Here is a 26,416-nt window from a genome sequence, read left to right as displayed (position 1 = left end):
GAAAATGAAATGTGCAAGTAGCATGGGACGGAGGGAGTATAGTATACTATAATATTGTATGTATAATTACTCTAAAATTGCTAAAGAGTTTTTACATTTATCTTGCCAATATCATCCTAATAAGTGTTTATTTCCACATAAAACATATGAAATTAATTGGAACAACTAAGACAAACACTACGCAAATTCAAAATTCTATCCAATCTCAGGCTTTTGGCCGGTATAAATATGTACACAAAGACAGCCCTAAACCCCACCAAGAAATCATTGTTAACCTAAAAACAATGACGAGAAAGAAGGTAACCCTCGCCTACATTACCAACGACTCTGAGAGAAAAGCTTCCTACAAGAAGCGAAAGAAGGGTTTGATTAAGAAGGTGAGCGAGCTGAGCACCCTCTGCGGCGTCGACGCATGCGTCATCATCTACAGCCCTTACGACACGGTGCCGGAGGTATGGCCGTCGCCGCTTGCGGCGCAGTCCATCCTGGCCCGCTTCCGCAAGCTCTCCGACATGGACCAGAGCCGGAAGATGGTAAACCAGGAGAGCTACACGCGGCAGCGGATCAAGAAGGCGATGGAGCAGCTCCGCCGCCTCCAGAAGGAGAACAGCTGCCGCGAGCTCGAGGCGTTCATGTTCCGCTGCATCACCGGCCAGGCCTCCATGGACGACCTCCAAATCACTGATGTCCCGGAGATGAGCTGGGTCATCAGCCAGATACTCAGGGAGATCAAGGGCAGGATGGAGGCCATGGCGGCGGAGCACCAGCGCAATCTGGCTGCGCCGCTGCCTCCACTCCCGCCTCCTCCTCCTGTGGTGGAAGAGGCTCCACCGCGGGTGGAGGAGGATGCCAATGGAATGGAGGGCTTCCCATGGAACCTGGTGCAGAGCCCGGGAGGAGAAGGCGGGATGGACGGGACTGGGCTCGGGTGGGATCCCGGGATGGTGCTGCCGTATCCCTACATTTTCGGCCAGTCTAGCTCTTCTCAATCTGGGCAGAATCCGAATCCGAATCCCAATCCCAATCTGATTCCTTTCCACCAGTGAAGGTCTCATTCTTTGTAGACATGACGGATTTAGAATTTTATCCTGGTTGATTGATGTATGATGAATCTGCAGTTGAGTAATTTGTTTTCATTAATGTCTCGTGTCATCTCAGTTTTATTTTGTCACATTTTGACGAGTTTTAAGAAATGTAATGGAAAGTGAGTTGGAAAAGTTAGTGCTGACTGAATCCTATTTTTATATATTAGTTTTATAATATGTGAGTGAGAATGATTTAGTGGAATATGAGCTTCATTATAAAAATGGTAAGAAATGAAACGTGACACATTTTGTGGACGAAAAGAAGAAAAAAAAATGTGACAAAATTTAAGGAACGAATGGAGTATTATTACTTCCATTGTAAACTGCAGAGAATTTGAGTTATATGATTAATAGATATTGATATTATTATTACGTCCTTTGTAAAAGGCAAAAAAATTCTATTCCACGCGGTTATTTACATACCTTTAATAACTTGTTATTTAATTTATAGGGTGAACTAACTCAAAAGTCCCTAACCTTTCGGTTTGTGACAATGCAGGTCCCTAGCAAAAAAAAAATAGCACCAGAGGACCCCAATGTTAAATATAATCATGAATCATATTTTTTCATACCAAAATACCCTTAGGCCCTACAAGGGCATTTTTGTCACTCCATTATATTGTTGACATGTGATTTCTGCCACATTTTTGTCAGCAACTTCTTATGTAATTTTCTAATAATTCTAGTACTTCATACGTAATTAAAATTTTATCATTATTTACACTTTCTATTTTTTTATAATATACATATTTATCATTATCTGCATTAATTAATATGAAAATAATTAAATGAGACCCCTTCTTCCTTATAAAACTCATTTTCTGGTATTTTTCGATGTTTTCTATTTCCACTAATTTTTATTTGTTTTTTTACCTTGATTTATCAATCGATTTTATTTATTATGATAGTATCCCAATTTAGCAGTATTAATTTATAAATTTACATTGTCTTAATTTCATATACTTTTATAAATAAAAAAATCTACAAGGATTAAATAGCTAATGTCACATGCTTGAATAGTTTCAAAATATTGCTCATGTTTCAATTTTATCATGAATGACAAGAAACTGTGCAAATTTATATATAAAGATTGAATATTCATATGATGTTAAAAATTTCAGTTTGAGCTAAATTATAATTCTTAATAAAATATTAATAAATATAAAATCGTCTTAAAGTTAGGCTTACATTAACAAATTAGTTCGATGATATATAATGAAAAAATATTTTAAGTGTTAGTGTTTCAAGAAAATAATTCTGTATCACTTAATTAAATATGAAATATTTTTTATTCTATGTATTATTGATTCAAGTTTTATTTTATAGATAGCTTCACTTTTCCATATTTGTTGTGGTTTCTCAATGAATTCCTATATGATAAAACTAGTATATTGTTACCACTATCTAGAAATAGATGAATATAAGAAGATTTTTTTTGTGTACAAATATTGACAAAACTTTAATCATGTATGAAGTATCAGAACTTATTAGGATATCACATAAGAAGTTGCTGACATAAATGTGACATAATTCATATGTCAGCAAATTTAGGGATTGCCAAAAATGCCCTTCAAGCCATTTGGGCATTTTCTTTCGAAAAGTGGCTAAAAAAACATGATTCGTGATTATGTTTAACGTTAGGGTCATCTGACGATATTTTTTTTGTTAGGGACCTGCAGTGTCATAAACCAAAAAGTTAGGGACTTTTGATGTAGTTGGCTTTTATATAATGAAGTGAGACATAACTTAAGAAATTCCGAGGAAAAACAACATATTTTACTAGAAAAACTAAAAAAGTAAAAATATTTACTTTTGCAGAGTAGTAATATAACTTTCATTAATTATATGAAGAATAAACATTAATATTACCATAATTTTTTATGTGTATTAAAGTATGTAGTATATGGGATATGATGAATTGCTAACTAATTAGCAAACCAAAATTAAGACCAATTTTTTACCATTAGATTATGAGTTGTGGTTGATATAATGTAACTAGATTATATTTTAAATTTAAATAATTATTAAATAAAATGAAAGGGTATTAATGTCAATTCTCTCTTATTAAAATTATCCCAAAATTTTAAATTTACGTAACTCACTCGATTTAAATTATTTTTTCGTAAAAACTATATCAATTTAAAGGTAATTTTATAAGGATTTGAACGAGATTTCAATTGCATATGTGATGCACTATTTATTAGCACTAAAAATACCTGCAAGCATACATGGTAGATCTAGTATAGCTAAAGGTCAGTACCGGATATCGAACACATGGAATAAGATTGCAACTGACTACCATATACTAAGCGTCATATACTATCTAGAGACACGTGATTTTTGGGTTGATTAATTAAACTAGACTAAAAGAAATAAACAAAAAAATGGAAAACATAAAAAGAAATAATACAAAGCAGGCTTAAGAATGTAGAATTTTAGGATCCAAAAACACAATCGACTTCCTTGAATTACGGTCTCCAGAGCTATTAAGTCGATCACAATTATAGATTAAACCCCATCCCGAGGTGAGAAACCTGTAGATTAGGTGATAGGATTGAAGTCTCCTTCTAACCCTTAAACCCCTAACTCCTAAAAGCATATAAGATCAAAGACCTCACTCAAAACCTCAACTCTCCCGAGTTCTATTGAATTAAGGTGTGAATTATCCCTTTTTCCAAGTCAATTATTTCGTCTCCCGAGTACTCTAATCAACTCTAACATGTATTCAAGAGGTAGCTAATCAATTGAACATAGAAAGCACCAGATAAATCAAATAACTGCAAGAGCTAACAAGGAAAATCAATCGAATATCTATACCAAAAATTCTACAAAAGATGTTCTACTCATAGACAAGTAAAAACTACAATTAAAGTACGAGACATGAAAGAAATTGATAAAACCCAAGGTTGAATCTTCAATCCTCAGTCTTCTCTTGCCTGGATCTGCAGAGCTCCGCTCCAATGCAAGATGGATGAATTATGTGTGTATTATGGAATGGAAATAGGTGTAGAGATGGAGAAGAATTGGAGACTCTGAGATAAAGATTATGAATTAGGTTCAGAGGTATTTATAGGCTGGAAAAAGGTTTATTTTTGATAAATTTCGTGCCCTACAAGAAATAGGAGAGATTTGGCTTCACAATATAATAATTTCTTTTCCTCCGTGAATTTCCGCCAGATTTTGACTACACTGCACAACGTTCGTAGAATTGTCATAACTTTCTCCACAGAACTCCGATTGAGACATGCGAGATATCCACGCGAAGCTCTTTCGAAGACGAAGAGAATGACATGTAGTAAGCACTGATTGGACTTCAAAATCGCTTCCAGAATGGGCTCGAACAGAGGCTGCTGCACTTTGGCCTTTTTTCCACCTTTTTCTATCTTTTTCTATCATTTATCAACAAATACGTCAAAAATACCAAATGTATAACATATGCAATTTAAGAACATAATTTGCATGATTGACATTTAAAACAAGTCAAATCTAGTCCTTAAAAACATGCAAAATTTGTGTTTGTCAACTCCCCCAAACTTAATTATTTATTTGTCCTCAAACAAAACAAGAGAAAAACTACTAAAGAAACACGGATGCTAAGAACTAGACTTCATAGTTGCCTCAAAAATTGTAACAAGAAATGAAGAGTTTGACAAGAATACAAATCAAATCAAGCAAAGCTTATTAGTGCATTTTCATTACTAGCTCGTTGATCACCTTGAAGTACATGCGCCCACAAGTGTTTAGAATGTGTTTATCACTCACTCTCAAAGTGTATAAGGTAAAGAATATATGCTCTCAGATCATGCAGCATGCAAAGTTTACCATAGGCTTGCTCGATGTCTAATTCCTCCTCTACTTTATGTGATTAAAATAAAAAATCTGAAAGGTCTTTATTTTCGGTTATAATGTAGGTTCTTTGGTAAGGTGAGGAAATATGGCTAAAAAGTGACTAATCCCAAACATAGCAAAAGTGATCAATTTCTACTACATCAAACATAGCATTGCACCAACAATTCGAATCTCAGTAAATTCTAGACTTTGTCTAAATTTCTTTTCACTTCCCAAATTCCTTTGATTTTTTTTCTTTTCATTTTTTTTCTTTTGTACATCTTTTCTTTTTTTCTTTCTATGCACAACAAATTATCTCATTCAAACCAACTACTTTGGTTTGAATGACATGTAGTAAGCACTGATTGGACTTCAAAATCGCTTCCAGAATGGGCTCGAACAGAGGCTGCTGCACTTTGGCCTTTTTCCACCTTTTTCTATCTTTTTTTATCATTTATCAACAAATACGTCAAAAATACCAAATGTATAACATATACAATTTAAGAACATAATTTGCATGATTGACATTTAAAACAAGTCAAATCTAGTCCTTAAAAACATGCAAAATCTGCGTTTGTTAATATGTTCCGACGACGTTCGGATGATGAAATTTGATGATTTTTATTTCAGTTTTCGTATATGTTAATAAGCAGATTTTTATCAACAAATACATCAACAAATCTTAATATAATGTATGTAAAATCTCAATATAATGCATATAAAATCTCAACATAATGCATGTAAAATTTCAACATAATGCATGTAAAATTTCAATAAAACTGTGTTGATATTTTCGTGTACTTGTGTTGAAATACTCATGTTATTGTGTTGATATTTGTAATACAAATGTTGATATTAAAAAAACACGAAAATTATGATATGATAATAGAATGACGATCTTACCATTTGTTGATATTTTGTCTATTATTTATTGAAATTCGTACGATTTAATTTCATCCACTCATTTTGAAATCTAATGGTGGAGATTTGGTCTTGATTTTGAATTATGATGCTATAAGCAATAGAAGATGACCCTGTAGTATATTATAGGAAAAATAAAAAAAGCAAATAAGCGGAAAATACAATTCAAATAGTAATAAATCATCATTGCATTCACTTAATTAACACATGTAGTTAATTACTCCCTCCGTCCCTTAAATTTTATTATACTTTAATCGGACACGAGTTTTAATAAATGTAATGGAAAGTGAGTTGAAAAAGTTAGTGAAAATTAGAGAGTGAGTTCTATTTTTATATATTAGTTTTATAATAAAATGTAAGTTGAAATGAGTTAATGGAATTGAAATATGTTGAGGTCCACTATAAAAAAAATGAAATGTCACAAATTTTGTTGAATAAACGGAAATGGAAAAATATGACAAAACTTAAGCGAGTGAGGGAGTACTACGTATCTCCGATAAAATCAGAATAAATCATTACATGTGTTACAGTAAAGAGAGATGGTTGTAATTGAAACTGGGTCGAACTTTCCGAGTAAATTACATAATTTTTTAACAATATATTATTCTTCATTATGGTTTTTCTTAACAATGTAGTCCATGCATTTAATAATTTTTTACCAATTTACATATGACCAACGTGTATTTGTAATGACTGAGATTAGCCTATATTAAATTAAAAGATAGGCACAACGTATATAACCTCAAACTCGTTGTCAAAGAATTTATGAGTAGATTATTAGCCGGTATTAAATTAAAAGATATACACAATGTATACAACATCAAAACTCGTTGTCAAAGAATTTATGAGTAGATTATTAGCCGGTATTAAATTAAAAGATATACACAATGTATACAACATCAAAACTCGTTGTCAAAGAATTTATGAGTAGATTATTAGCCGGTATTAAATTAAAAGATATACACAATGTATACAACATCAAAACTCGTTGTCAAAGAATTTATGAGTAGATTATTAGCCAGTATTCAATTAAAAGATAGGCACAATCAGTGGCGGCGGATTTTAATCCTGGAGGGTCCAAATTATTAGTACTATTTAATTTGTTGATTGTATTCAGTGTTAATGACATAAAAAAAAATTAAACATTAGTAATGCACAGTTGCACGTAAAAGATGGACAATGAGATAAATAATTTAAGATCATTAGTAACTAGAGATATAAGATGGACAATGAGATAAATAATTAAAGATCATTAGAAACCAGAGATACAATGACAACATTGACAATAAAATAATTAACACTAGAATTTTTTATAATAAAGGCTATAGTATTGAAATTGATATTGATATTGATATTACTAATATTATATACTATTTATTTATTTATTTATTTATGTGATTAACAAATTAATTTCTATTCTAGTTTTTTTAATATCAAAGAGCATATTATTAAATTGATTTTAAATAATATTATATGACACATTTACATGCTTATGAGATTAAAGAAATAATTTCTATACATAAATTATGAAAAACATTCTTTATGATTACAAAATATAATTATTTATACAAAATTCTTACCTACCACTAGAGAAAATAAACAAAATTAAATGTGAGGAGCTGGGAATCGACTCAAATCTAATCAATTGAAAGTCCACTATGTAAACCAACTGCGCTGTATTATAAATTAGTTGTTCCATACATATAAAATATATAGGTAAAATACAAATGGGTGAGGGGCCCAAGCACAATGTTTACAACATCAAACTCGTTTGTCAAAGAATTTATGAGTAGATTAGAGCTACACACGCGCCCACAACCGTGCTCTTGCCAACCAGCACGGTTATGGGTCCGGCCCCACTTTTTCTGTCTGCTCTTAGGTAAGAGCACAACACTCACAGCTGTGCTCTTCCTCAAGGACGAGCACAAGGGTCTCACCAATTCATTATTCAATTTAAATAAAAACATTTCTACAAAATTAAAATATATTAAAAATACCCGGAATAATATTACAAAATACATTAAAAATTAAAAATTACATAATTAAAATCCTAGAAAATAAAAATTACATAATTAAAATCCTAAAAATTAAAATTTTCATAATTAAACTACTAAAAATTAAAAATTACATAATTAAATTCATAAAATAAAAAAACCCACTACTCGTGGCCGAATTTCGCCCACATGTGTTTGATTAGGTCTTCTTGTAGCTCAACGTGGGTTCGGGTATCGCGCATTCTGTGCCTAATTTCGATCCTCTCACCCATCGTCGTATGCACACCTCGGTGTGGGGGAGACCTCGCGCTAGAGCTTCCAGCTTCATCCTTGTCATAGAAGCTAGCCGCCATCGGTCCTTCGTCGGCTATAATCATGTTGTGTAAGATAATACACGTGTACATGATGTCGGCGATATTTTTCACGTACCACAGCCGAGCCGGGGCCTTCACAATGCTGAATTGGGCTTGAAGGACTCCAAAGGCTCTTTCGACGTCTTTCCGCGCAGACTCTTGACGCTGAACAAAAAGAACCCGTCCCGGGTCTTGCGGGTTGCTGAGCGTCTTCACGAAAGTCGACCACATTGGGTAGATACCATCGGTGAGATAGTAACCCATGTGGTATGTATTTCCGTTGACGGTGAAGTCGATCGTTGGTGCTACACCATTCAAAACATCATTGAAGAGGGGTGAAGAATAGAGCACGTTCAAGTCGTTGTTGGATCAGGCAACACCGAAATATGCATGCCAAATCCATAGGCGGTAGTCGGCGACCGCTTCAAAGATAATTGTTGGGCCGCCGCCTTTGTGGCCGCTTAAGTGTTGCCCCCTCCAAGCAGTCGGGCAATTCTTCCACCTCCAATGCATGCAGTCAATGCTGCCAAGCATTCCGGGAAAGCCATGGACTGATTCGTGAAGACGAAGCAACCGTTGGCAATCATCGGTGGTGGGTGCCCGAAGGAATTCATCACCGAAAGCTGCACGAATGCCCTCGCAAAATTTTTTAAGACAAAGGATTCCAGTGGACTCACCGACATGCAAATACTCGTCAAAGAGGTCGGTTGTTTGCCCAGTAGCGAGTTGTCGGATGACACACGTACACTTCTGCAACACCGAGATACTTTGCCGACCGGCTGCATCTGGACCTGTTTGGAAGAATTCAACACGAGCGGATAATGTGTTGACAATACGCATAAACAAGCGCTTTGACATGCGAAAACGGCGCCTAAAGTAATCTTCCGGAAACCGCGGCGGGTCAGTAAAATAGTCGACAACGAGCCTTTCGTGGGCTCCCTCCCGGTCACGATGGATGTAGCGGCGAGTTGATCTAGTTGGTTGAGGAGGAGGGGCGGGGGTATTCACTGCGACATATGCTTCATAAGCGGCACGATATTGTTCGTAGTATTCTTGTTCTTCGCACTCCGCTTCCGCAATGAGATGGGTGAAATCCATTTGAGGTTTTGATTGAGAGACGAAGGTGTAGATAAGTTGTATGAAAAATATGAAAGAGAGATGATTTGATGTAAAAAATGGATGATGAATGTGTGTATTTATAGATGATTTTGGGGGGGAAAAAAATAAAAAAATACAGAAAAACGGGAAAAAAAACGGCCATTTTTTGGGATTGTGATTTTTTTTTATTTTTGGTATTATTTTTTATTTTTAAAAAAAATTAAAAAATGATTTTCCAACGGATAAGCCGTTTGCCAATTAGACGCTGTCACGTCGCCTGCTCGCTGGCACGAACGTGCTCGATGCATGAGCAGCGACGGACAGCGTCTCCGTGCCGCTGGCACGGACAGACGGACGCGGCGGTGTTCACCGTTGCAGATGCTCTTAAGCTCAACATTAAGATGGTTGGCTTGAAATCTAACTTGGGGCACCTGAATCTCCAAACCATGCTTGGTGTGAGAGTGAATATTTAATGTCCATTATGTTCGTTTGGGCGGATGCCTCGCAGTGGTCATGCCGCAGAATAAGTATTGGATGCGTATAATGCTCGGTTTGTATTAGGGATCGTACCGTAATAATTCATGTTTTCGGTCAAGAGCATTGATGTCAGGTCTACATTCACATTGAACCAAATACACTTGGAAGCTATCATGCGAACGAATTCAGTGTGAACTTTCAGCATAACTTAATACTCCTACAAATGGTTTCAAAGTAAAAAACCTTCATTCATCTCTATGAATGAATGAGAGTAAAACACTTTACTGGAGGGTATTCTCGTCATTTTCTACGTCGCAGTAAACTCCACACTCTCAGATCAAATCCATTCACCTGAACTGAATCCAGACACTGCTCCACTCCTCCCGCCGACCTCCGCTCTCCTCCCCTTTCTCTCTCTAGATCCGCCATTACCACCACCGCCGCCGACACACTGGAAGCTCAGCTCAGCTCAGCCAGTGACTCTGCCGCGCCAATTTCCCGCGGAGACTTCAATTCCTCCACCTTCATCATCTAGCTCGGGAATGACTTCTTCGGAAGCTGATTCCCGCTTGAACCAAGTCCTGATCCCCGCGCTCGAGAAGATCCACAAAAATGCTTCGTGGCGCAAGCATTCCAAGCTTGGTGCCGAGTGCAAATCCGTTATCGAGCACCTCACCTCACCCAATCGAAACCCTAGCGCCGCGTCGCCACCTACGTCGCCGTCTGCGGAATCGGATGCCAATGCGTCTTCGCTGCAGGGTGTCCTTCTAGATCTTTCCCTGTACGATTCCGAGATCGTTCTCAGTCCACTCATCAATGCACTCTCCGCGAACTACCTCAAAGTCTCCGAGCCTGCTCTTGATGCGGTCCAGAAATTGGTCGCCCATGGGTACTTGCACGGCGAAGCGGACCCCAGCGGCGGGGCGGATTCTAAGTTGCTCTCGAAATTGATCGATTCTGCTTGCAAGTGCCACGAATTGGGAGACGAGAATGTGGAGTTGTTGGTTATCAAGTCGCTTCTTTCGGCGGTTACGTCGGCATCGCTGCGACTGCACGGTGATTGTCTGCTGCAAGTGGTAAGGACTTGCTATGATATATATTTGAGTAGTAAGAATGTGGTGAATCAGACGACCGCCAAGGCGTCGTTGGTTCAGATGCTAGTTATTGTGTTTAGGAGAATGGAGGCCGATTCATCAACGGTGCCATTACAGCCTATTGTGGTGGCAGAGCTTATGGAACCAGTAGAGAAGGCGGATGTGGATGGTTCCATGGTTTTCGTTCAGGGTTTCATTACTAAGATAATGCAGGATATAGATGGAGTTTTCAGCCCTAGTACGCCCAGTGGTGTCGCAGGATCAGGGGTTGGTGCCCATGATGGGGCATTTGAAACGAAGACCTCAACCGTGGAGAGCACAAATCCGGCGGATTTGTTGGACTCAACAGATAAGGATATGTTGGACGCTAAGTATTGGGAGATCAGCATGTATAAGACGGCATTAGAGGGTAGGAAAGGAGAGTTAGCAGACGGTGAGGGAGAAAGGGATGATGACTTGGAGGTGCAGATTGGAAACAAGTTGAAGAGGGATGCTTTTTTAGTTTTCCGGGCTTTGTGTAAGCTCTCCATGAAGACACCACCCAAAGATGCTGCTGCGGACCACCAGGCAATGAAGGGGAAGATCGTGGCATTGGAATTGCTCAAAATTTTACTGGAAAACGCCGGGGCAATATTTAGGACTAGTGAAAGGTATTTGATTCTGGCAATGTTTCTTCCAAATTAATTGTTTACGCCATTAAGTTTATGTATATTCAAATAATATTTGCATATGTTGATGTTGGCTCACACTATTTCTTTCTATCTATGACTATCACACAATGTCTCCTAACTGCTGAAGTCGGAGGATGCTTACACAGTCGCGAGAATGTAAATTTTCTCTAAATGGGATTTTTTAATGGAGTTAGCATGTATTTTTAGTTAATGACCTAACAGTTAAATTCACCCTGATCATAATGGTAACTTATCCAAATGTCATTAGACTATTAGAGGCTCATCTTGTTTTCAATTCTGACTGTCTTCTAGGCTACACTTTTCTTCAAATTGTAATCTAACTGGGAAGTAGTTTAAGAACACCATATGAAATAGCCTTTCTTGGATATATGTGAATGGTAAAATCTGTGCGAGTGACTTGATGATTACTTTTTGCTCATTGGAACTTCTAGTGAGTTCCATCAAATGGGCATTATATGCTCATTTTGGTATATTCCAATAGTAAATGTTTTGCCATCTATTTGTTTCCTGCATCAGTATTAGATTCGATTTACCCTAGTTCGGGTAATTTGTCCTGAAAGTCTAAAACTAAAAGTATACTTTCCAGAATGTGTCCCTTTGAAAATTGATTGCTCATTAATGATTGGCTCCTAATGAGTATGATTGGCCTCTATGCTGTAGTTTTATCAAATATCAAAACCCATACTACTCAGCTCCTCAACCTGAATTTGTTTGAGTTATTGCTCGAAAACATCTTAGTGTTCTTTGAGTTGATTGAAGAAGGTAGATTCTGTTAGTATAATTAGCATGTCAATGATATATTGTTCCTGTACCAGATCTGAACTCTTTCACAGTTCTTCCATCAAGGGCAATTTGTTGTCCGTTTTCATTTTTCCAGCTTTTAAGTTTTCTAATTACTGATTTCTTCATTCCAGATATGGTTATTTCCCAGTTAATATATATGTGTAAATATCCTATACTATAAAATTATAAATGTGTTCCTATTCTTGAGCTTTTCATTGTCTTTCTTTGTAGCTGTTCTATCTTTCTTAAACTGAATGCTAATTTCTAAGCATCACTAATTATTGTCATTTCTTAAACAGATTTTTAGATGCTATAAAGCAGTACTTGTGTTTATCACTATTGAAGAACAGCGCTTCAACTCATATGATCGTGTTTCAGCTTTCTTGCTCCATATTTATAAGCTTGGTGTCTCGTTTTAGAGCTGGATTGAAAGCAGAAATAGGGGTATTTTTTCCTATGATTGTTCTCCGAGTGCTAGAAAATGTTGTGCAACCCAATTCTCAGCAAAAGATGACAATCCTTCGTTTTCTGGAGAAGCTTTGTGTAGATTCACAGATCTTGATGGACATATTTCTCAATTATGACTGCGATGTTAATGCTTCCAATATATTTGAGAGGTAAGGACTTGTCATCTCTGTGTACTTTTTACTTATATTTGATATTTTTGGGGTAATGCCTTTTGAATAACTCCTGGGCTTCTAAGTTATGCATCCAAAAGATGTGGTTGCTAAAAGTCAAACTATCTTAAGGTCTCTTGTTTCATTGTCATTTCATTGTCTATCCCAGAATTGTCAATGGACTACTTAAAACTGCCCAGGGTGTTCCGCCTGGTGTTTCAAGCACACTTCAGCCCCCGCAAGATGCTAGTTTGAAGCTTGAAGCTATGAGATGCTTAGTTGCTATCCTGAAATGCATGGGTAGCTGGATGAACAAACAATTGCGGATTCCAGATATTCAGTCATCAAAGAAACTAGATGTTGTAGATAATGGTTCTAATACCGGAAGTCCCCCTTACTCAAATGGCAATATAGATGAGCCAACTGAAGGATCAGATACACAGTCTGAAGCCTCAAATGAAGTTTCTGATGTTTCAACCCTAGAGCAGCGCCGTGCCTATAAACTTGAACTTCAGGTACTATTTAGGTTAACTTATTTTGATTAATGTGCTCAATTTTTTTTTGATCAGTCTGTGAAATAAGGTCTATATGGCAGGAAGGCATCTCTCTTTTTAACCGGAAACCCAAGAAAGGTATCGAGTTCCTGATAAATGCAAGTAAGGTGGGAAACTCTGCAGAAGAGATAGCAGCTTTTCTTAAAAATGCGTATGGCCTGGATAAAACTCTGATTGGTGACTATTTGGGTGAAAGGGAAGATATGTCGCTAAAAGTAATGCATGCGTACGTGAATTCATTTGAATTCCAAGGGATGGAGTTTGATGAGGCTATCAGGGCCTTCCTACAGGGCTTTAGGTTGCCTGGCGAGGCTCAAAAAATTGACCGCATCATGGAAAAGTTTGCTGAGCAGTACTGCAAATGTAATCCAAAAACCTTTACAAGTGCTGATACAGCTTATGTGCTAGCATACTCTGTTATACTACTGAACACTGATGCACACAACCCTATGGTGAAGAACAAGGTAAAATTGTAAACCTGATGGTTGATGGGTTCCTTTAAAGAGGTTCAGTTCTTGACAAATGCTGATTTTTAAATTTTATATCCAGATGTCAGCTGAGGATTTTATAAGGAACAATCGCGGAATTGATGATGGAAAGGATCTACCTGAGGAGTACTTGAGATCATTATATGAGCGGATATCTAGAAGTGAGATCAAAATGAAAGAAGATAATCTGTCTGTCCAACAGAAGCAGTCTGTGAGCCCGAACAGAGTTTTAGGGCTGGATAGCATACTAAACATTGTTATTCGTAAGCGTGGGGAAGATAGTATGGAGACCAGTGATGACCTTATGAGACACATGCAGGAGCAGTTCAAAGAAAAAGCTCGCAAGTCAGAGTAAGCTTAATTTTATTATCTTCTACATAGTGACTGGAAATCTAGAGTAGGCCTGGGCCCGTAATAACAACCCCCTCCTGAAGCTCCACTTTATTTGTTATGTTCCTCATTTGTAGCCATTAAAATCACTTGTCTAATTTTGTTTTTAATGTGACAACGACATGCATAAAAAGGGTAGATTGGGAATGCATTATATTGCTCATTTTAGCCATTAAAATCTCTTGTTTTTTGGTTTGATGAACTATGAAGCTTTAAAGGGGTTTTGAGTTAAAGAAGCAGGGCTAAGAATGTCTTCTTCTTGTTTGAAGAAACGGTGGTTGTTAGCATTTCTATAGAAAAACTGGATTTTGTTTTGATCTCCATCTCTTTGGAAATTGTAGGTCAGTTTATTATCCAGCGATAGATACGGTGATCCTCAAGTTCATGATTGAAGCATGTTGGGCTCCAATTCTGGCTGCTTTCAGTGTTCCTCTTGACCAAAGTGATGATGAAATTGTGATAGCCCTCTGCTTAGAGGGCTTTCGTAGTGCAATCCATGTCACTGCAGGAATGTCCATGAAAACTCATAGAGATGCTTTTTTGACATCATTAGCCAAGTTTACTTCACTCCACTCACCTGCTGATATTAAAAGGAAAAACATTGATGCAATCAAGGTAAATTTTAATTTGTTGTTCTCATTGCGAGGCTTATTGTTAAGCTTATAATGATATTAGTGAAGACTCCCTATTCTTTTCTGTTTTTTTTCGCTTTCATGATTGGATTTTGCTGTGTCGTTTGGTCTATTCTTGTCTTTTTCTGGAAGTATGTGTTAAATTCTCTAAAATTCTATCCCACATCGACTTGGTGAAGATCCCATCTAATCTATATAAGTGTGGATAACCCTCCCCCTTATGAGGCCTTTTAAGGGGTGAGTGGCCCATTTCTAATATGGTATCAGAGCGGGCCCAAGTTGATGATGATTTTCTCTTTATCTCTTATCTACCTCACGAGTGGAAGACCGATGTCCTTTCCGGCCCACATCGATGATGGTTTCTCTTGCATTGCCTACCCACGTGATGGAAGACTGATGTCCTTTCCGGCCCACACGTGAGTGGGCGTGTTAAATTCTTTAAAATTCTATCTCACATCGACTTGGTGAAGATCCCATCTAATCTATATAAGTGTGGATAACCCTCCCCCTTATGAGGCCTTTTAAGGGGTGAGTGGCCCATTTCTAATAGTATGCGTAACCATTATCTTTTTAATCTATTTTCGGGTCCTTAACCTTCCCTTCCTTGTTTAGGATTGAAGTTTGATTTATTTATTTCATTTTGGGTTATTGGCAGTGTGTTGTAGTTCATTAATCATGGTATAATTGAATGGCACTTTTAAGCATGAGGTGTTTTCCCCTCTTTGTTTTTCAAATAAATATTCTTAAGTCCATTCGGATCTGGTTAGCTCTATTTGTGGGGTCAGAGAAAGTGATGCTCCTAAAAACTTTAGTCAGTCCTTTGCTAAATCAAAGTGAAATTATTAAAGCTTGTCACTCCTAATATGCAATTTTTAAAATTCTCTGACTACTCTGATCCATCCGGTTACTTGCTTCAACAGGTTATAGTCACCATAGCAGACGAGGATGGTAACTATTTACAGGATGGCTGGGAACATATATTAACATGTGTTTCACGGTTTGAGCATTTGCACCTATTGGGTGAAGGTGCGCCACCAGATGCTGCTTTCTTTGCAATCGAACGGAATGAATTAGACAAATCTAAACAAGGCAAATCAAATATTCTTCCTATTCTAAAAAAGAAGGGTGCTGGGAAGATTCAGAATGCAGCTTCTGCAATGAGGAGGGGTTCTTATGATAGTGCTGGTCTGGGTGGTAATGTCTCTGCTGGAATTACATCTGAACAAATGAACAACTTGGTCTCTAACTTAAACATGTTGGAACAAGTTGGTGATGTTAACCGCATATTTATACGGAGCCAAAAACTGAATAGTGAGGCAATAGTTGATTTTGTAAAGGCTCTCTGCAAGGTATCTATGGATGAACTACGATCGGCATCTGATCCTCGGGTTTTCAGCCTCACTAAGATTGTTGAGATCGCGTAAGTTACTCATCACTTGGTCCTTTACTCTTTTCACATTGACTATGGAAAAACTTTAGCATATTACTTATATCATTTTTGCTTCTTTTGCCATGCAAGTGATTTCTATTTTGGTCCCTCTTAACAGGCACTACAACATGAACCGTATTAGGTTTGTATGGTCAAAGATTTGGCAAGTACTCTCTGATTTTTTTGTGAACATTGGCTGTTCAGAAAACCTTTCTATTGCAATATTTGCAATGGACTCTTTGCGCCAGTTATCAATGAAATTCTTGGAAAGAGAAGAATTGGCTAACTATAACTTTCAGAATGAGTTCATGAAGCCTTTCGTAATTGTGATGCGCAAGAGTAGTGCTGTTGAAATACGAGAATTGATTATCAGATGTGTTTCTCAAATGGTATTATCCCGAGTCAATAATGTCAAATCGGGATGGAAGAGTATGTTCATGGTATGGAAATCTCAACGTGGATGGCATAGAGCTCTTCCCTTTTAATTATTATTGCCTTGGAAAAATTTATTATCTGTAAAGTTTATAGTGATGCTTTCACCTTCAGCCCTCTGATTTTCGTTCTTAATTGCAGGTCTTCACAACAGCTGCTTATGATGATCATAAGAACATTGTCCTCCTCTCATTCGAAATCATTGAGAAGATTGTTCGTGATTATTTCCCATATATCACTGAAACTGAATCTACTACTTTTACGGACTGTGTGAATTGTTTAATTGCATTCACCAATACTAGATTCAACAAAGAAATTAGTCTTAATGCCATTGGTTTCCTTCAGTACTGTGCCGAAAAACTTGCTGAAGGAGATCTAGGGAAGGAAGCTCATGAAGTGGCTTCTCCATCTTCTCCTCAAACTGGTCAAGAAAGAAAAGGTGACAATGGGGAACCTGCAAATAGGGTGGACCATCTCTATTTATGGTTTCCTTTGTTGGCAGGTAAAGAAATGTTCAATTTTGGTCTAAATTTGAAGCTTGATTCATCCAGACTCTACGTATGTATTAATTCAAGTCAAATAAGTTCTCTCTCCCTTTCCAGGTTTATCTGAACTGAGCTTTGACCCGAGGCCTGAAATCAGGAAGAGTGCTGTACAATTACTATTTGATACTTTGCGCAACTATGGGCAACATTTCTCCCTAACCTTGTGGGAGAAGGTCTTTGAATCTGTCCTGTTTAGAATATTTGATGATGCTCGGCGTGCCATTGATCCATCCAGTGATGAGTCTGCACACATAGACAATGGTAACATGGAGGAACTCGGTCAAGATTCATGGCTTTATGAGACATGCACATTGGCTCTGCAATTAGTTGTAGATCTTTTTGTTAATTTCTATGATACAGTAAATCCCCTTCTGAAGAAGGTGCTGATGCTAATGGTCAGTTTTATCAAATGTCCTCATCAAAGCCTTGGTGGTATTGGTATTGCTGCTTTTGTTCGCCTAATGAGCAATGCTGGGGAGATGTTCTCTGAAGACAAGTGGTTGGATGTGGTTTCATCTCTCAAAGAAGCGTCAAACGGAACACGTCCTGATTTTTCCTTTTTCCTTGATGACAATTGCCAAACTGAGGCCGAGGGAGATCTGACTGAGAGCAGTCGTGAGGAATCTGCTGGGGCAGTTACCTCCAATGATGATTTGGATAATAACTTAAGGAGACGTCGTCTGTATACAGCTATATCTGATATCAAATGCCGAGCTGCAATTCAGCTCTTATTAATACAGGTAGGTAATATCAAAAGTTTTTATCTGTACACCAGTGCTCTCGTTTAATTCTTCTGGTAAATGATTACAAAAATTTCCTTTTCTTGCCCCATCTTGCAGCCCTGACATGTACGTCCTGGTAGTATTTCCAGAGGATATTAATCTTGCAGCATTTAGCAAACTAACTTTTCTATTTTTAAGGAAGTAAGATTATGAATTGCGTTTGTTATTAAATCTGACAACCAACTCTTGCATGGAATATGACAGGCTATAGTGGAGATCTACAATATGTACAGAGCTCAATTATCAGTTAAAAACACTGTTATCCTTTTTGATGCTGTACATGCTGTGGCATTTCATGCTCACAAGATAAATAGTGATGGAGTGCTACGTCACAAGCTCCAGGAACTTGGGTCCATGACGCAAATGCAGGATCCTCCTCTACTTCGCCTTGAGAATGAATCTTACCAGATTTGCCTCACATTTCTGCAGAATCTCGCACTGGATAGACCTCCTAGTTATGACGAGTCAGAAGTAGAGTCTTATCTTGTCAACCTCTGCCAGGAGGTCTTGCAATTCTACATTGTAGTTGCCTGCTCGGGACATCTCCCCGACTCATCTGTTGACAGGAGACCATACTGGACAATACCTCTAGGATCTGGGAGACGAAGAGAACTGGCTGCACGAGCACCTCTTATGGTTGCTACTCTACAGGCTATAAGTACCTTACGAGATTCTTCATTCCAGAAGAACTTGTCTTGCTTCTTTCCCTTGTTTTCAAGCCTAATAAGTTGTGAACATGGTTCAAATGAGGTCCAACTGGCCCTGTGTGATATTCTGAACTCATCAGTGGGTCCTGTTCTCCTAGGTTCGTGTTGATCTCTGACCCACACCCTTTTTCAGATGTATGATGTTTCTGAGGTTTTTCGATTCTTTTATTGTACAAGTGAATGCGAGCATAGGCTTTTAGAGTGTACTTAAGTTCTCTGTATCGGTTGATTTTGGGCAGTTCTTGTACAATGATCAGTAAGTATATAGGAGCTGGAGGCCTTAGATATGGTGCTCCATTTTTAGAACAATGTTTTTGGAGAAGAAAACGAAAATATCATTCTGTTAGTTGGTTGTATAAAATTTCAACATACACCATTGTGTTCCTAATGTGATAATGATTCCAGTGGTGAACAAGGGAGGTAAGTTTCTTCCTGGCTGATTTGTGTGTGTTTTACATTTTATTGGAGTTTCAGATTCAACCTAGTGTGTGTTGGTATGATTTGTTTCAGAGGTGATGAAACACATGTTCCATGTAAATATTGAGCTGAAGATGTATTAGGCCAATAAATGATAGTAGTAATATGGCTTATTAAGAGGGATCGCTAATGTTCAAGTTTGGGCCATAATAATTAGACCTTCTGACCCTAATGATTTTATTTATGTTTGTAGGATTTTCGCATGTCGAAGTATTGAGAGTTTAATACCCATAATAACAAAATTTTGACGTCACATTTGGCGCATACAAATTAAAAATTGCATAATGGCGTTAATGATATTTGTTGTTTCACACAATAGCCCAATATTTATTTTCAAGCAAATTGACTGCAAACATTTGATAACGAATTTCACTCAGCAAGAAAAATTTTTTGCTGATGCAACTACACGTAGGGAATGCCAGCACCATAAATATGGGACAAATATAACTTATGAAAATGAAAACAAATAACTACTATTACGAAATCAAAGCCTCGATCTTTTGTAGCAGATCTATCAGAGTCTAGTGGTTAGCAGATGTGCAAAACATATACTATTACTATTATGCATATATGGGAAGACAGTGACTAAACCTCGATCCTTAGGCGTCCCAGTTCAGACTGAAATGTAGAACTTGAGGTCAGAGTTCGACGAGAAAGGGCCTTTATATCCTCCCTAGAACAGTCCCGAGAAATACGAACTACCTCCCAAAGGGCTCCTCCCCTGATCATGTCTTTTGCATTCACCTCTGTGAAGAAGGTCGAAAATTAATATTTTTATCAATGTCTTGCAAAATGCCATATGCTTTGAACCCTAGAAATAATTGGTTCTCGACTACTACCATGCTGTGCGAGGTGGCAGAGTGCAAGCTCAACATGACGCCTAATCAGTGAAGCTTCACTGTTGGCATTTTGTACTATCCACGGTAATGCGCCATCATCTATCAGGAGGGAACGGCCGTGCCTTGATCATGCAATTGAAGCACCATATCATTCAAGGTCATGAATAAAATAGTGACTGCCTTCGCTATAGTATGAATTCTCCGATTTGTGATTCTTTTTTATTTAAAGCAAAATATAAAGCTAGAGTTCCCCTTGACTGGTAACCCTAGATTCACACTTCGCAAAATTTGCAATACCACGGGCAACTTGAGATAGAACATCGGGATGTCTACATCTCACCATACCTAATAGAGCTTTGATGCCACCTTCTGACCTCAATCTCATTTGCAGTTTATCTGAAAACCAGACACAGAGACTGAGAATCAAGAAAATCACTACGAAATATGGATGGTAGGTGGCCCATGGGAAAAACTTGGAGGGGCTAAGTCGGTTGAAATGAAATACAGTACGGATCCAATCAGAGCAATAAATCCAATTAACTTGATAATACATGGGATCAGTCCTACAACTACAACATGTCATGAGAACGATGATCTCAAACATTCTCCACATAAAATCCGGTGTAGAAAAAAAAAAGGATCCATATCAGTTGAAGACCACTAGGATGTTGACAATAGAGTGTAATCTAGAAGCAATGCACGATAACCTTACCATTTCCACAAAGATTAGCTATTGCTCCAGCAACCATTCTTAGAGTCTGAGGATCTTCTGCATCAGTTGCTGTCATAGCTAACAGACAGATTCCACCTTGGGCCATTATGAGCTCTTGATTAGCCTCTGAAACAAGGACAATAATTATAGAATGAGTCAATGATGAAAGAATAAAAAAAGCAGCATCGATTAGATCTTTAAGGTCACAGTTCCACTCTTAGAAACAGAGCAAGTGAAGATATGAAGAAGAGTGAAACTACAAATATTGTTCGAGTGAACACCAAAATACTAACACAACAAACATGTACTATACCATTCATAGCAAGATTAGCAATAGCGCCAGCTGCAATTCTACGAATTGTTTCATTGCCGTATGTTCTAAGGAGCATTAGCAATGAAGTGAGACCACCAGCTTCAACTATCTTTTCCTGATTTCCTTCTGTTATGTACAAATATGCTCAAATGTAAGTTTCCGTACAGTGCCATAGGATTCATCACTATGAAAACAATAATTGAGGCTCTGATAGGATCATAGGAGGGTATAGGGGTGAGCATATGGTGGTTGAACAGACCAATGGGCCAAACCAAACAACTCATTTTGTTTCTGACTAAACCAAAACTGAATTCCATCTTCAGTTTCGGTTCGACCGAATTGAATACTTCTTTTTTTTCAACATCATCTTGCTGTAAATATATACTCCTATTTGTCATTCATTACTATCTATCATACAAAATCCTATGATACAAGACTTTTCCAGTAGAATGAAACACAGGAAAAATCAGCAATATCAAAAGGAGAACAACTTAGAGCATTTCGGATTGATGCATATGAGAGCAAAAGTGAAATACCTTCTGCAGCTAAGTTGGCTACCACTTTTACCGCATGTATTCGTACATTAGCATCCTCAGACTGAAGTAATGATAATATCTTTTGCAATCCAACTTTTATATCAAGTGGCAGATGAATACAGAAACAAGAAGATAACCTGAAATGATATGATAGAAAGCCATAACCAACACCTTGTTCATGAAGGTTTGTTATAGATTCTCATTCTCCATTATTACCATCTGTAGACTGCATTTGATTAAGTGGTTCTAAGGAATCTAGACCAAGTAGGGGGTTGGCAGAGTTGGATCCATCTGGATAGCTCCTGACCTGTGGACATAAAAAATCAGGAAAAAGTTGAGCCAGTTATTATAGAAGTAATGTTCATGCAGGAAAGACTTAAGGAGCAAATGAAAAGGTTATTACATTTATACGAATGAGTTCTTGTTTTATCCAAGGAGATATACTAACAACTTATCTATCAACATTTGAAAATGATTAACACATTAAGCATACCCTGCCATAAATGAATCAACTTTATAATCTAATTCCACCTCTTTAAAACAGAATAGACTGCTTAAGTATTAGTTCTCAATAAAAATCCACAAAAAATTGTACAATTTTATATCGAAGGGCATCAACTTCAGAGTATAGGACAACCAGAGCAGACACCAACGAGATAACTCTAACATAGAACTGTAGAAGTATGCAAGGGCACAAAGTATTTGTTATAGTAAGACACTAAGACTGATTAATGTACATCCAACATAATAGATGATTTAAACCACTAAATAAACTAGTAGTCAACATAAGACATACTTGATTAGCTTCAATAGATATTTGTGCCAGTTGACTCCTTAAAACTCTCACTTCTTCTTCCAGTTTCTTTCTCTGACAACTCTCCTCTTCCAGCACTTGATGAATGCTAAAGCCATCAGAGTTTCCACCTGCCAACTACACAACACTAGTTAGTCATAAGTAGGTCAGTAAGTACACATCGAAGGATCAAAATTTTAAGAGATGAAACCAATTTTACTAATATCATACCTCCATCTTTGAAAATCTATATAGCTGATTTTTTATCTTCTGAATTTCATCTTCAGCTGCTTTTCGTAGACAAACTTCATCCTGAAGCAACCTTTTTAGCTCCGCAACCTTTTCATTACCAGTACCATAGTTAATCTGCGTGAGAGTAACTCAATAACCTCACTGAACTTTGACAAAGTGGTAACCAAATAAAGTCATTGTCGTGTTAAAAATTGGAGGGGCAAGTTACCAATACTACAGGATATGATGGTTGCAAACCCAAACTACCTAAGCATTAATTGCATGCTTTTGCTGGTTGATGGTCCACTTCTCCTCAAGCTTCTTAATTGACTCCATATAATCCATCTAACATTTGTTTTCTCCTCCTAATACAAAAGGTAGAAAAGGGTCACAAAACTAAACAGATCAAGTAGCTTAGATAACCTTTCCAGAGGATTCAGAATAGCTAACAGTACTACTGCAAACTAGACTAATTATTTCTGTAGAAATTCTGAACAGTATTCTAAGTACAAGGAGATTTTCAGGAGTTCAGAGACATATGAAGGCATAAGTATACCTCTAAGGCTTACACATAATTCATTTCAGTCTCAACTACACGTTTCTGAGCTTCTAATCTGATTCTTTCAATCTCATTTTCATAAACCTTTAGCTGCCTTTCATTCTCGGCCATAAGTTTATCAATTTCCATCTCAAGTCTTTTGGCCAAGCTCTTGTAGTCAAATTCTTCCTTAATCTTCAGCATGTTCTCCACTTTCATAGCCTGGGATAAATCAGATGTCCACATATGTTACTGTCAAAATCTAGTTCAATTAACAAACCACTTTTGTCTTTTTGAATTGAAGGTATGCGAGGACTTAAATCTTTACTTAACTCTGGATTGTAATATCTGCTACTAACAACTTACCCTTTGCCCAAACATTATGGTACTTGCAGTCTCTGCTTGATGACGTTGAGATGGACCAATTGTGACAACTAATGAAGTTCTGGATGTCCCTGCAGCAAACCAGAGAACACAAAGTCAGATCAACCAAGTTTAAAACATATCCTGACTCTGTACATACTGTTGGATTATAGGTTATAACATTGTAACCACGAACAGATATACAATACCAATTTTTGGAATAGGTTATGTGAAGTTGTGATAATATTGCTTCACAAAGTGTCATGACAAATTACTGAAGTTCTAAGAAATGTAGTTCAACAGAAGATCACATATAATATATATTTAAAACAAGCACAAAGGCTGACCTCCAAATGAATCTTGAAGTAGCCTTGTAAGCTTTGAATCTCGAACTGGGACATGAGGACTGTTTTCTGCCAAGACATTTATACATTTCCCTAAGGCACTAAGTGAAAGATTTATAGACTTGGCTTCTTCTAGCATATGTCCCTCGCTTCCTTCAAGAAACAATAAAAATCTCATCAGATAAAAAATTCAAATAGTAGACCACAGAACACAATATTAATCAATGAAACGAGTATGATCTTGACTGACTCTTATTTAGTGACAGACAAACAACTTTTTAGCATCAACAAACTCAATCCAAGATCAGAAATTCCAGAGGCAATGCACTCCTGCTATGGCTTAAACTAGGTTAAGAGGAGCAGCTATGAAACTGATGGGGGTCTTAGGTAGAGAGTTTCAAAAGACCTGATTTGTGAATGCGTTCGGAACCAGCAAGATCTACCACGATCAGTTTACCTTTACGTAGTATAGGAGGCCTCAAATTACCAATTGAGCGATTTTGTACTTCAAGACCAATGTTATTAAAAAGCGGCCATGGCGCCGCCGTGGCGCCATTGCGTGGCGGGTTTCGGAAAAAACGCCATCGCCACGAGCTGCCACAAAACTTTTTTATGGCGACCGCCATTTGCCGCCATGAGTGAGGCGCCATGGCGGTGCCATGGCAGTTATGGCGTCACTTTTGGTTGGGCTGCCCCAAACCTCAGCCCAATTACCAAATAACACGGCCCAAATGATTTTTAACCCTTAACCTGGCCCAAACCCGGCCCAAATAATGAAATAAAATGCCAATTAAGTCAAAATCTAGGGTTTTTTTCATAGTATCTCTTTCCCTCTCAAACAATCCCAACCTGCTGCGCCCCCATCCCACTGCCCTAGTCATGTCGCCGCCGCCCGCCGGTCCGTGGTTGGCGACAGTGGGTGAAGAAAGAGAGCTTGTGAATGAAGAATTGGAAGATGATGAAGTTGGGGATGAAGAGGAAGGATCTACTTCGTTGGAGGACGATGATATCAATGAGAATGAGGATAACTATCTTGTGGAGGATGACTATGTTGGGGATGGTGATGATTGAGGATGGTTTTAATTTAGATTTGATATGTATTATGAATTTGTGATGATGACTTTATATTTTGATTGTTGAACTAAGACTTATTATGGTAGGCATATTATATAATTGCTTATGACTTTATGCTTTATTTATTGTTTTAGTAGTTGATAACTTGATATATTACAATTTTTTATTATTTTCTAATTTTTTGAATTTATCTATACATATATTACTAATATTTTATTAATTTATTTATCGACCGCCATATCCCGCCATACTGATACGCCATATCCATGTGGCGGTTTTTGGGCTCACCGCCGTAAGCCGCCATACGCCATCCATAACATTGTTCAAGACAAAACTCGTCCCCGTCCACTACAAACTTCTTGACATGTACCTATACTATGACATATGAGTTTCATAGCTACAGAGACCAAAATGAAAAGGCAACCAAAAAATACAGCACTAAATACTACTAGTAATATTTACCATCAGAAGGGCGTGACTCCGAGAAGATTCAGTATTCAGTTTGGTGTTGGCAGCAATCCTATGTGCTTCCCCTAAGCGTAAGAGTTGAATGAAACTTTGCTGGTCTCTGATCTCGCAGACAGTAGCCCCTGGCAAAGAAACATCACCAGTTTTCTGGTCCTCAACAATTGATATATTATCATTTGCTGGGTTCAGTAGATCCTGGATGGATTCCATATAACGCTACATAAAAAAAACAATATTTATCAATTAGATTAGCATTTAATATTATAAGGATCAAGTGAACAAAGAAAGATGTTCATAATGATGGAACCAATATTGAAGCATGTAGGTAGCCTGTGCAACCTGCAGGAATGAAACTGAAATAGAATCAGTCTCAGGTGAGATGTTTGCAAGTATATCCTCCATCGCACGAACCATTATACCCCGAGCAGAGGTATCTTCATCACCCAATCGGCCAAGAGTATATGTCTTCCCAGTTCCGGTTTGACCATAAGCCATCACTGTCCCATTGTAACCCTCTAAAACGCCCTAGGAAAGAAAAGAACAGCACGGAATTAATAACCAAGAGAGAGTTCAAAACACCTTATCCATACATGAGATATAACAGATGAAAAAAAAGAATTCCATTACAATTTACAAAGCATACTCTTTCAGTCTGATGATCATCAATATTAAGCAAAAAGATGTCCAAGATAGAAATATTAAACATTCGCCAAATCCCAACATAAAAATAATATAATTAAACCTATCCATATGTACTCCTCTGTAGGCCGTGAATATCCAGGAATACCAAAAATACTCTCTTTCAGCACAACAAATTTGCTTCAGAG

General features: G+C 37.5%; 2 protein-coding genes and 1 pseudogene across 2 annotated transcripts; 2 read left to right on the top strand and 1 right to left on the bottom strand.

Annotated features, from left to right (window-relative positions):
- The first annotated feature begins 284 nt into the window (after positions 1–284).
- On the top strand, positions 285–1,046 carry LOC121800987 (agamous-like MADS-box protein AGL80). Its single transcript, XM_042200468.1, has one exon. It carries the CDS (start codon positions 285–287, stop codon positions 1,044–1,046), a length of 762 nt encoding a protein of 253 aa, XP_042056402.1.
- A 9,040-nt stretch (positions 1,047–10,086) lies between these two features.
- Positions 10,087–19,272, top strand: LOC121799506 (brefeldin A-inhibited guanine nucleotide-exchange protein 2-like). Its single transcript, XM_042198899.1, has 11 exons — positions 10,087–11,500; positions 12,625–12,942; positions 13,112–13,457; positions 13,538–13,960; positions 14,046–14,335; positions 14,716–14,989; positions 15,927–16,426; positions 16,554–16,875; positions 17,009–17,369; positions 17,470–18,152; positions 18,399–19,272. The coding sequence occupies exons 1-11, from the start codon at positions 10,299–10,301 to the stop codon at positions 19,008–19,010; spliced, it is 5,331 nt and encodes a 1,776-aa protein (XP_042054833.1). The 5' UTR covers positions 10,087–10,298; the 3' UTR covers positions 19,011–19,272.
- Positions 19,273–19,738: 466 nt separating this feature from the next.
- Positions 19,739–26,114, bottom strand: LOC121799504 (annotated as a pseudogene).
- Positions 26,115–26,416: the final 302 nt, after the last annotated feature.

Source organism: Salvia splendens, chromosome 4, assembly GCF_004379255.2.
Source record: "Salvia splendens isolate huo1 chromosome 4, SspV2, whole genome shotgun sequence".
In the NCBI taxonomy this organism is placed as follows: Eukaryota; Viridiplantae; Streptophyta; class Magnoliopsida; order Lamiales; family Lamiaceae; genus Salvia; species Salvia splendens.
This window is presented reverse-complemented; position numbering and strand designations above follow the sequence as displayed.

Excerpts from the sequence above, each read along its gene's own strand:
- LOC121800987 (XM_042200468.1), top strand. The coding sequence starts at position 285 with ATGACGAGAAAGAAGGTAACCCTCGCCTACATTACCAACGACTCTGAG.
- LOC121799506 (XM_042198899.1), top strand. The coding sequence starts at position 10,299 with ATGACTTCTTCGGAAGCTGATTCCCGCTTGAACCAAGTCCTGATCCCC. Across the intron at positions 12,943-13,111 it reads GCTTCCAATATATTTGAGAG|AATTGTCAATGGACTACTTA; the intron begins GTAAGGACTTGT and ends TGTCTATCCCAG. Across the intron at positions 17,370-17,469 it reads ATGGTTTCCTTTGTTGGCAG|GTTTATCTGAACTGAGCTTT; the intron begins GTAAAGAAATGT and ends CTCCCTTTCCAG.